Source organism: Natrix helvetica (assembly GCF_964273705.1).
Source record: "Natrix helvetica genome assembly, chromosome: 2".
Lineage (NCBI taxonomy): Eukaryota > Metazoa > Chordata > Lepidosauria > Squamata > Natricidae > Natrix > Natrix helvetica.
The window spans coordinates 280,031,994-280,044,190 of record NC_138552.1 but is presented as its reverse complement, the minus strand read 5'-3'; the positions used below and the strand labels follow the sequence as shown (position 1 = coordinate 280,044,190).

Below are 12,197 nucleotides of genomic sequence, written 5' to 3'. Positions count from 1 at the left end.
AGTCTGTACAGACCAGAGACTTCATAGTTGAAAATTTTGGTTTAAGTTAGAAACATTTCTTCCTCTTTTCATAACATGCCATCTGAATGTCAAAGGATTGATGGACTTCCATGATCTTTGGAATCATTTGGGTCAGTCCTAAAAATGGCAGTGCCAGACAGTGAATGTTGATTGGTTTTTTTCCCCATGGATAATCATGACAATGTTAGTTTGCATGTGCCTTGCTAGTATTGTCTACCTTTCACTGGTCCTAGTGGAGAACAATCTAGCTATTAAACTGGGGTCTTGTTCAAGCAGGTCATGTGTTGTACCATTCAGTTATTGTTTTTTGTTGTTTTTGTGTGCTTATTTTTGCAGAAGAGGTGGCAAAACTGGAAAAACACTTGATGCTTCTCCGTCAGGAATATGTCAAATTGCAGAAAAAACTGACAGAAACAGAGAGAAAATGTACCCTCCTAGCTGCTCAGTCAAACAAAGAGAATGCCAGTGACTCTTTCATCAGTCGATTGCTTACCATTGTGGCAGAATTGTACGAGCAGGAGCAATATAGGTAAGATATTCCCCCCAAAATGGAAGAGAGTCCATGGGTGGTTCCTATGGTATAACATTATTACTAATAGCACAATCAGGATTTGCTACAACCAGTGCTCAAATTAGAAACCTTGCAACCAAAGAATCAAGATGCAGATCTGATAAGATGCTTTTATTATAGGTAATAGAGAAGCGTTTAAATTAGCTTATGCACAAGGAATTTATCTCTGGAGCTTATGCATTGGAGACAAATTCTTTGTGTGTCCAATCACATCTTAGCCAATAAAGAATCCTGTCCCCATCCTATCCTATTCTATCTTCCTAATTTCTAATTCCCTATTTCTATTTCTATTTATTCTATTTCTATTCAGAAAGCCTGCTACAGCTTACCCAAGGTTCAAATTTTGTATCTTATTCTGTTGCTCATATATTGTAACAGGCCAAGAGCCATTTCTTTCTCAGTAGGTGAAGCAATTGTTATTGTGATAAGCTACAGAGAGTTCTCAACCTGCAACCATTCATTTAGCAACTCTTTGAAGTTTACAGTGGCACTCAAAAAAAGCGAGTTAGAACCAGTCCTCACACTTGTGACTATGGCAGCAGCCCATGATCAAGTCAGGTATTTGGCGGCTGGCATGCAGTTACAATTATTGTAGCACCCCAGGATCATGTGATCACCGTTTGTGACTTTCCCAGCCAATCAAAGTCAACACAGAAAGCTGGATTTGCTTAACAATTACATGATTCATATAACAACTGCAATGATTCATTTAACAACTGCCTTGCTTAGTAACAAAAATTCTGGTCCCAGTTGATGTTTCAAGTTGAGGACTCTCTGTAATCTAGTCTGAGGCTCTTTGTTTCTGTATATACCCCTCTGAATCTCAGAAGCACATTGGCTGCATTCATACAACATGCTTAATCTGTTTATGACATTACCCCATTTCCATGTTCACTTATTAAATATAACCAAATGCACAAAACTTCATCCTTTTAGTTAGGATATCACTAACTAAGCTTAGCATTTTTGTGAATGTATCTACCATGTATTTAACTATATACAAGCACAGCCATTATGGTTTATCTGTTGATTAAATAGAAGTTTTATTGATGGATCCTGAATGTTAATTGATGATCAAATTAATACAATTTGGCTCCATGGACTAAATTTTAAACTTTACCATCTCTAGTGCCCATTGACATTTAAATCTCCAGAGTTTCTTAGTTTTAGCTTTTAATTAAGCATACATTTCCAATTTTGGGCTTCTAGCTGTCTTGTTTCTTTTTACTGGGTGTGTTTAGGGGAAAATAATGAATAATCATTTTTCCTCCCTATTTATGAGTGTACGCTTCCTTTAGAACACATAGAGGCACTAGATTAAATACAGGGAGACCAACTAATAAAATACAAATGTGAAGGGGGATGTACATGAAAATGTATTATTTGAATAGAATTTATAAATTAGATCCAAAGACACCAGAACTAGATTGCTTTTGTGCATTAGAGTTTCAAGATGTGGAATTAAATTCAAGCTATATTTTCAAAGGACTCAGGCCTATCCTTTAGCAAGCTGTTCCTAGTATTATTTTGGTGTATTTTCTTGAGGGATGCAATCTTGAAAATGAACTCCACACATGAGCAGAGTCAAGGATTAATGGCAAGGCCAGCTTGCTGTAATTCTGTTTCATAACTAGTGGGTCATGTAAAAATAATGGCTGGACAGGAAATATTTTCAGTCTGTTAGAAACACTTCATGGGTTAAACTAAGCTAAACAGTGGGTGTAACACTTTCTAATTTTCCTGTAACACTCTCTTCCCCCCCCCCACCCCCAAGAAACTGCAGAGTAATGATAGCTCTGAACATCTTGCATAAGACATATACATTTTGAAGAAAATTGAGTTTTATTAAATTAGTGTGAGAGCCATAGCTCTAAGGCAATAAATGCTGTTCTTGAATTGCAAACTTAATACATGAATGCAACATATATGTGTATTATCTTAATGCTGAGCCAGGCAGACGTACATTGCCTTGCAAGTTAAAATAATTTGAATTAAATATTTGTTGTGAGTGATTTATTTTTTTAGTGTGCAAGTTCTTTTTGCTCTTCAAAACTAGAAGTTTCATTTCATATTGGTGTGTTTTTATTGTGTAAGTTTTCTGCATTTTTATGCCATATAAAATATCTGTCCAAATTATTAGGTCATATTTTTTTATTAATTTTAGTTTTAACAGTGGATGGTAAGTAGCCGTGGTGACTCAGTGGTTAATATGCAGTATTGCAAGCTAACTCTGCCCACTGCCAGAAGTTCAATCCTGATCATATCAGCCTTCCATCCTTTCCAGTAAAATGAGGGCCCAGATTCTTGGGGGCAATATGCTGACACTGTAAACTGCTTAGAGAGGGTTGTAAATCACTATGAAGGGGTATATAAGTCTATTGCTATGCTAGCAAAGTTATTGAAAATGCTTACCAGTTTTGGAGTTGTCACTTTTGGCGAGAAATGTGTAACGATTGTGCCACTGAAAAGCTTAAGACTTGCTGCTGAAATTTGATGGCATATGTTAGAGGTGCTTAGAAAACGATCTCTCTTCCCCTCTCCTCCTCTCTCTGAATTAAGAGTATTTTTACTTCAAAAGATGTGATGACTTACGGTTGCTCTCATTGTTATCACACTGTTGTTTTAAGGTTGCAAAAAAATAAAAATAGCCAGAATTAGCTGAAGATGCAGCCCTTTAAAATATTTTTTCCCTGAATAGAGAAGGGGATTTTACCTGACTTTTCAATGTTTTTCTTCTGTGTGGGTAGCTTAGCACCTAATTTTGCGCTTGCAAATAATAAGCAATGAGAAGTATTATCTTAGTTACCATCCCTTTTTCTTTTTCTTTTGCTTTTGCTTGTCTATATTTTCTTGTCAGTCTCTGAGCAGATGTTTTCCAGAAATGCTGAAAGAAGAAATTGCTTTAGGGCAGTGTTTCCCAACTTTGGCAATGGGAAGAGGTTCGGACTTCAACTCCCAGAATCTCCCAGCCAGCAATGTTGGCTGGGGAATTCTGGGAGTTGAAGTCCGGACCTCTTCCCGTTGCCAAGGTTGGGAAACACTGCTTTAGGGTTCTCAGGCATTTTAAAGACCTGAAAACTGAGTCAAAGTACATGGAAAGCACCCATATTTTACTATGTCCCCTTGCGACTCGTCTGATTTTTTTCCAGTTTTATGTTGTATGTTTAGCAGAATATCAAGTCATCTAATCCAAAGTTATGTTTGTTCTGTTTCTTCAGTGACCTGAAGATCAAAGTGGGAGACAGGTACATCAGCGCTCACAAATTTGTATTGGCAGCCCGGAGTGAGGCTTGGAGTCTGGCCAACTTAGTGTCAACAGCTGAGCTAGATCTGTCAGGTTAGTGTTGTGTGTGAGTGAGAGATTGGAGAAGAATTCGCTGCTTTGGGAAGATTAATAAAAACATAAAATGCCTTTGGGAGAAGAGTTTACATTTTTATCCTTCAAGAGGAGATGCACAGCTTCCAAAAATTGTATTCAATCTTCTAATTATGAAGCATTTGTCTTTCAAACATGCTAAGTGTTTAGTGCCAGTTAAATTGGAAGCTTATACCTCTTTAATTTTAATGACACGGGTGTTAGGTATGTTGGTCTTTTTCATCTTATTAAATAGTCTCTGAGACAGCAAGGAAATCAAGTTGTTGAAGATAACTGATTATTCCTTTGGCTTTCGCAATTGCTTTCTGAAAGTGTCAATGTCTATTCCAGTGTTTCTCAAACTTGACGACTTTAAGTCCTGTGGACTTCAACTCCCAGAATTCCCCAGCCAGCTATGCTGGCTGGGGGATTCTGGGAGTTGAAGTCCACAGGACTTAAAGTCGCCAAGTTTGAGAAACACTGGTCTATTTTCCGGTGGTTTCGGTGGGAGGGACTACGCGTGGGTTTGATACAGCCTGATTGGTCCAAAGACTGAGGGATTTTTCTTTAAGTGTCCTCCTTTCCCTCCTGGCTCCTGTTCCCTCGGTCTTTGGTCCAAGCTAGTTTGGCTCCTGTGAGGTTGAATTTGAATTATTAATAAATTGGATATTCAGTTCAAAATTATTATTAAACCTATGCTATAAAGCTTAAGGTTTAAACAGGCTCTCAGGAAATTCCTGAGGGCGGGGGCTCTTCAGGAGCTCCGTTCCTGCGGTGCTAGAAAAGAGCGGCTTTTCTGGTGATTCAGGCTCACCCAGCAGCTGTAAAAGCCTCCGATCGGCTTTCACGAGGTTTAGAGCTTAGCGGAGACTCTTATCAGCCCGATCGGCTTGCCGGGGCTTCAAAGAGCTGCCGCGCGACTTCCCGGCTTCAGCAAGTGCCGCCGGGGCTTCAAAGAGCTGCCGCGTCTTTCCCTGCCTGCAAGTGCTGCTCGCAGTCGGCGAGGCAGCTGAAGAGCGATCCAACCTAGTTGCTTTGGCTCGTGTGCGAGGTTGATCCCTCGGAGCCAATTTTCAATCGTCGGATCGCTTGATTTCTTCACCCACGAGGTGCGGCGGCCATTTTGGTGCGACCTCGTGGGCGGCGGCCTCATTCCCGCGCTCCTGAAACTGGTGGAGCAGGCCTACAGCGACGGAGGAGAGGCACGCTGAGCCTCTGGCAGCGACTGCAACGAGGCTTGATTCTTGTGACTGACAAACAGCACTTCGGACACGTGAGTGAGTCATGGCCTCCACCACATCTGATGCCCAGGCCAACGAAGGGGTGGAGGAGACCCAGGGCAGGCTTAGGCCCAGAACAGCCGGGCCCAAGCCTTCTGCTGAACAACGCCCTTCTAGAGCAACTGCCAGGGACGAGTCTCGGAGACAAAGGGCCCTGGAAAAACAGGTGGCCAGGGCCGAAAGGCGAGCGCAGGCTTCTAGGCATGACTCCCCCATCAGATCTAGGTCTCCTATTGGGGCACGGTCTCAGGCCTCAGACTCTCCTACCAGGGGCTACAGTCCTTCATCCCCTTCAGTCTCTCCAGCCAGGCCCAGGAGGGAAGTGACCTCCCCTTCTCCATCCATTTCCCCCAGAAGTCACAGGTCAAGATTGGAGGATCCAAGGGAAGGGGGATCTGGAGACTATTTGCCACCAGCTCAATTGGCTCCACAGGATCCCTCCCGGGGCCCTTCAGAGGAGGATCTTGAGGAATTAGAGAACTTGCCTCCCAATATTAAAAGGCTCATTTCTACTGCAATTTATAAGGGTATTTCCTCAGGCCTGGCTCACAGGGATCCTCCCCAGAGTAGGCCTCATCCTGTGGCTGCTGCCATTAGCAGGCCTCAGACTGCTGATAGAGGTCTGGAGAGGTCTAGGGCGGCTTCCCCCTCTGTGGTCAGCGAGGGCTCCTTTTTGGGGGAACCTGCACACGTTACTCTAGGATTTTCTGAGGATGAAGAGGACATCCCAGAAACACCAGGTTTTCCCGGTCTTTTTCCTCCTCTAGCATTTAAGCCTATGCTCCAAAAAGCTAAAAAGACCACACAGATTGGCACGGGGCCCCCTCCGGCTTACCAGCGTAAGGACCCCAATCTGGCCATGTTTATCAATCCTAACACTGAGAAGGAAGAGGTGCCAGCTCCTCCCCTTTTTCTGGAGGTAGTTCAAGATCAGTGGTCTAAACCTTCTTCTCTTCCTAATCCCAGCAGTAGCGACAAAAGCTATTACAATATGGAGAAGGCCTTCTCGCAGGCTCTTCAGCTGCCCACAGTAGATGCCCCCGTGGCCTTGTTAGCCAACGCTTCCTCCGTGGTCACGGGTGATGTGGCCGATAAATTGAAACCGGAGGATAAACGAGCGGAACTTGCCCTACGCAAAAACTTTAATGCTTCGGCATGGGCTATTAAGGCAGCCGCAGCGGCTTCTTACTTAATCGCACATCGGTCATGTGGCTTCGGCAGCTACAAGACCACATTCCCCTGGAAGATGAGCGACTTCATCAGGACCTTGCCAAGATTATTTCAACCGCTCAGTTCTCGGCGGACGCCACCTTCGACTCCATTAAATTCTCGTCCAGAGCTCTAGCCACCTCTGTGACTTCGCGGAGGCTTTTATGGCTCCGAAATTGGCAAAGGGACAATAAGTCCAAATGGAGTCTGGCAGGGGCACCATTCTCAGGTACCAACCTTTTCGGATCCTCTCTGGATCCTCTTCTTGTCGAGAACAAGGACAAGAAAAAGGTCCTTCCTTCCAACACAAAAAAGACAGATAACCGTCCTTCAACCTTTCGTAGGTCATACTCTTATAGGGCTTCAGATCAAGATTTCCGCCAAAGCAGATTCACTCCCTATAGGTACGATAGGCAGTATCAACGACCTTATTATCAGGATAGGAACAGGTATCAGAACCAATCCAAACGGCCCTTTCGCGGAGGGGGCGGCCGTCCCTTCCGCAGGGGCAAATGACTCAAATCCGGGTCTACCCATAGGCGGCCGCCTGGCGTCCTTTGCGGACCAGTGGGATCGAATCACTTCAGATGCCTGGGTCAGAACGACAGTCAGGGAAGGACTCCGGCTGGAGTTCCTGGTCCCTCCCCCGACGCTCTTCAGAACCTTCCCCCCCCCCCAGGGACCCGGAGAGACGGCGCCTGACGCTTCTCGCGATTCAACACCTGATCGAAATTCGGGCTGTCGAACCGGTTCCTCAGGGGGAGTGGGGTCAAGGGGTGTATTCCAATCTATTCGTGGTCCCGAAGAGCTCCGGGGGATGGAGAGCGATCTTAGACTTGAAGCGCCTCAACGCCTACCTAGTTTACCGGCGCTTCAAGATGTCTTCGCTAAAGTCAATCCTCCTCGGCATCAGACGAGGAGATTTCATGGCATCCATAGACTTAACCGAAGCGTACTTACATATTCCAATTCGGCCGTCCCATCGAAAATTTCTCCGATTTTCCCACGGGGGGCAGCACTTTCAATACAGGGCTCTCCCCTTCGGTTTAGCATCAGCTCCCCGCACCTTCACGAAGGTCCTGGCGGCTCACCTTCGCTCGAGACCGGTGAGACTCCATTGTTACCTCGACGACGTTCTCGTCCTCGCCCAGTCTCAAGCTGCGAGGGACGTACAGACCACCATTCAGTTCCTACAAGACCTAGGCTTTTCCATCAATTTTCCCAAGAGCCACCTGTCTCCTTCAACGACTATCCTTCACTTAGGCACAGTAATAGACTCAAGGGCCGGGCTGGTTCGACTCTCTCCAGACCGGCTATCAAGCCTTCAGAAACTCACCCGCCTCGTCCACTCAAGACGGTCCGTTTCCATCTTGACCCTGGCACAGCTGCTAGGCAAGATGGTATCCTGCATCGGAATCGTCCCATGGGCACGCCTTCATTCCAGAACACTGCAGTGGACTCTAATCCCATTCCAGAGGCAATTGCTCAGCAACTCTCCGCGGCCCATTCGGATTCCGCCGGATCTTCGGTGGTCTCTGAAGTGGTGGTTGAAACCATCCTTGAATCGCGGGGCCAAGTTCTGGGAACCGGACAGAGTTATCATAACAACAGACGCGAGCCTGTTCGGCTGGGGGGCGGTGATGGAGTCCAGCCTAGCACAGGGACGTTGGTCCAAATCCGACCTGTGCCACAACATCAATTGGCTGGAACTCAAGGCGGCCCGCCTGGCCCTGCTTCATTTCCGGGACCATATTCACAACCGTCACGTCCTTCTCTTGACGGACAATGTCGCAGCGAAAGCGCACATAAATCGTCAAGGGGGGACGCACTCCAAAAGTCTATGGCTGGAGGCACGAAAGCTGGGCAGGTGGGCGGAGAAGAATCTGGCCTCGATCATCTCAGAACACATCTCGGGCATTGCCAACCACCAGGCGGACTGGCTGAGTCGGGCGACCGTGGATCACGGCGAGTGGCAGCTCGACCCGACCATATTTCACAAGATATGTCACCGATTCGGGACCCCTCTGGTGGACCTTTTTGCCAGTCCGAGCAATGCTCAGCTCCCACGCTTCTTTTCCCGCTTCCCAGCTCGACATGCGGAGAACACAGACGCTCTGCGGTGCCCGTGGCCTCCCGGCCTACTTTATGCCTTTCCTCCCATTCCCTTGATTCAGGGCACCCTGAGGAAAATTGTTTTGGAGAGGGCCCTAGTCATTCTGATAGCCCCGTTTTGGCCAAGACGCCCGTGGTTCGCGGACCTCGTCCAACTGTCCGTAGCTCCCCATTGGAGGATTCCACAGGGGGAGGTAACCTTATTCCAAGGGGTTCTTTGCCATCCGGAGCCCCAGTGGCTGCAGCTGACCGCTTGGCTATTGAGCGGAGCCTCCTAAGGGGCGTTAATCTTTCAGCCAAAGTAATATCTACCATCGAAGCTTCTAGACGCCCCTCCACCACACGTATTTATAACTCAACGTGGTCAACCTTTGCTACCTGGTGTGGGAGGTTTAGCATTGACCCGACCTCGGCCTCGGTCGCGGAGGTCCTGGAATTCCTACAACACGGGCTAGATCGTGGGCTGTCCCACAATACGTTAAAGAGGCAGACAGCGGCCCTGTCTTCCATTCTTTCGGGGGTGGGGACTGGTTCTCTGACTCAGTCAGCGTTGGTAAAGAGGTTCCTCAAGGGCGCTGCTAATCTATGTCCCCCCCCGGTACATAGGTTTCCCACCTGGGACTTGGCGCTAGTCCTTAGGGCAATGACTGGGGCCCCCTTCGAGCCCCTGAGGACAGTACATCTCAGATTCCTTACCTTAAAGGTAGTTTTTCTAGTGGCCGTTACTTCAGCCAGACGCATTTCCAAACTGGGCGCCTTGTCATCCAAGGAGGACTTGTGTCAGTTTCACCAAGATAGGGTCGTCCTCAGACTGGACCCGGTCTTCCTGCCAAAAGTCAATTCCGTGTTCCATCGATCTCAAGAGATCATATTACCTAATTTTTGTCCGGCTCCTGTCCACGAGAGGGAGGTCAGTTGGCATCGTTTGGATGTCAGGAGGGCTCTACGCATTTATCTCAGGCGCACCTCCTCTTTTAGACGGTCGGAAGCCTTATTTCTGTCCTTCCTACCAGGGACCCTGGGGGCTAGGGTATCCTCTGCCACCATTGGCAGGTGGGTCCGGCAGGCAATTTCGGAAGCATACCAGGCCTCACACCTGACACCCCCTCAGGGTATAACGGCACACTCTACTAGGAGCGCGGCCACCACTGCCGCCTGGGCGACTAGGGCTCCACTGGAGGATATTTGTAGGGCGGCCACCTGGGCCTCTCCCTCTCCCTTTGTCAGGCACTATCGCCTCGATCTTTTCGCCTCGGGGGATGCAGCCTTCGACCGTAGAGTGCTTCAACAAGTGGCGACCCCCCCTTCCACGTTGAGTTCTTCCCACCCTGGGACGTAGCTTGGGTATGTCCCACGCGTAGTCCCTCCCACCGAAACCACCGGAAAAAGAGCGTTGGTCCTTACCTGAACGCTTATTTTCGGTGGTAAAGGTGGGAGGGACTACTTTCCCGCCCAAAGTATAGAGGGGTCGGGGGGGTCGTTAATTATGGTTTATTGCTATTGCTGTTGTGTTCTGTGTATTGTTTTCCACGGTTATTTCCTTACATATGAATATCAGCTTTTCCATGCAACCTCGGGAACTGGGAGCCAGGAGGGAAAGGAGGACACTTAAAGAAAAATCCCTCAGTCTTTGCACCAATCAGGCTGTATCAAACCCACGCGTAGTCCCTCCCACCTTTACCACCGAAAATAAGCGTTCAGGTAAGGACCAACGCTCTTTCTGTAAGGCAGCTATTGCAATTCCAGCATTTTTATCTTTGGAAGCGCAAGTTAAGGTACTTGGCCACTTTTCTGTTTCATTTGGGTTTTTTTCCTCCCTGATTGAGAACCTTGTCAAAAATTCATGACTCTTCCCTAAAAGCTAGATTCTGGGATGAGGCTACTGTCCAAGAGAAGTTATCCGAACAGACATTTAAGTGAAATAAATAGAGCTGCTGGGATTTATGCTATAAAATAAGTCATTTTAAAACACCTTAGGATATGTCAAGCTTCCTACTGAATAGTAGTTTTATATTTTCCTAGAATTATGTTATCTCTTTCCATTCAGGGCTCAAATGTTTCAGACTGGTTTTTTTTCTGCCTACCTTTTTAATTTCCGTGCTTTTATGTTTATTAATTTTGGTGAATTGTAATTTTATTTCTTCATGGATTACTGCCTTGTCGTGGCGAAGGGACTTGCATAGCTCAATGAAGCTATGAGCTATGCCATGCAGGGCCACCCAAGACAGACAGGTCATAGCAGAGGGCCCCGACAAAACGTGATCCACTAGAGAAGGAAACGGCAACCTACTCCAGTATCTTTGTCATGAAAACCCCAGGGACAATGTTGTCCATGTGGTCACGATGGGTCGGACACGACTTCGCAACTAACAACACATTTTATTTCTATATCTAATGATTTGTATCATTACAAATCGCCTTACAAATGCACTTGAAAATGAGTGCATGAGAAGCAGTATAAAGACAGGCAAAAAATAAGTACACAAATAAATAAAATTATTCATTTATTATAATATGTGGAAAAGATCTTGGGAGACTGGACAAAAGAGACGCTGCGAAGGGAATGGTCAAATAAGAGGCAACCTACTCTTCAGCTGGATAGTGATTGGGGCAGGAGGCTCAGCAGAGACCCTCCCTAGTTTCTCAGGCTATATAAGGCCGGGGTGTCAAACTCTTAGCATCATGGCATCAGGTAATGTATTGCAACTTTATTCTCCTTTGCTAAGACGGGGTGGGGGTGGCCAGCATGTGACGCAGCCGGCTGCAAGTTTGACGCCCCTGGTATAGGAGAAGGAGGAGAAACTTTCAGACTTGCAAGAGTTTGTCAATGTAATTTAACGAAAAGTAGAATTAGCTCATCTAGTTGTGATTTCTATCTGGTTTATCCCATGAGGCTGACATTAATGTACAGGTAGTCCCAGGCTGACAACCTTTTGTTTAGTGACCGTTTGAAGTTACCATGACATTTTAAAAAGTGATTTATGACCGTTTTTCATGCTTAAGGACTGGTATAGATCCCCATGGTCACATGATCAGAATTCGTGCCCTTGGCAACTGGCATATATTTATGGAAATTGCACTGTCCACTGGTCATGTGATCAACTTTTGTAACCTTCCCAGCTTCCAATAAGCAAAGTCAGTGTGGGAAGCTGGATTTGCTTAATGATTGCATGTTTCATTTAATAACTGTAGTGATTTGCTTAACAACTGTAGCAAATAGGTCGTAAAATGAGGCAAAACTCACTTAATTGTCTTGCTTAGCAACAGACGTTTTGGGCTCTATTATGGTCGTACGTTGAGGACTACCTGTATCAATCTTTAACATTGTATTAAAAAGAATCTTGTTACTTGAAAATAACTGATCTACAATGAGAAACTTTCCAGAATAATTTTCCATTTACTTTTTTTTTTTCCTCAGAAAAATAAATTTCTATATCGTAAAATGCATTGGGTTCCACAGCATTAATTTCATAAAGAGTGAAAACACTACCAATCAGATTGAAATTGCCCTACGTTATTGGTAGATTCATGTAGACAGTTTATAGGTCTACACATAATTGCCCCAAAAGAGCACAATCATTAACATCTGCTAAAATTAGTAATAGCGGTATATAATTTGTGTGTCATAAAATTACTAAAAGTTATGTAA

At 45.8% G+C, this 12,197-nt stretch overlaps 1 protein-coding gene across 2 annotated transcripts in view; it reads left to right on the top strand.

Annotated features, from left to right (window-relative positions):
- ANKFY1 (ankyrin repeat and FYVE domain containing 1) overlaps positions 1–12,197 on the top strand; it is a 65,009-nt gene that overhangs the window by 10,808 nt on the left and 42,004 nt on the right. For both annotated transcript variants that reach the window (XM_081945317.1, XM_081945316.1), the window contains exons 2-3: positions 358–550; positions 3,811–3,929. In XM_081945317.1, the coding sequence (XP_081801443.1) occupies positions 358–550; positions 3,811–3,929 (312 nt within the window). The remainder of the gene's footprint in view (positions 1–357; positions 551–3,810; positions 3,930–12,197) is intronic.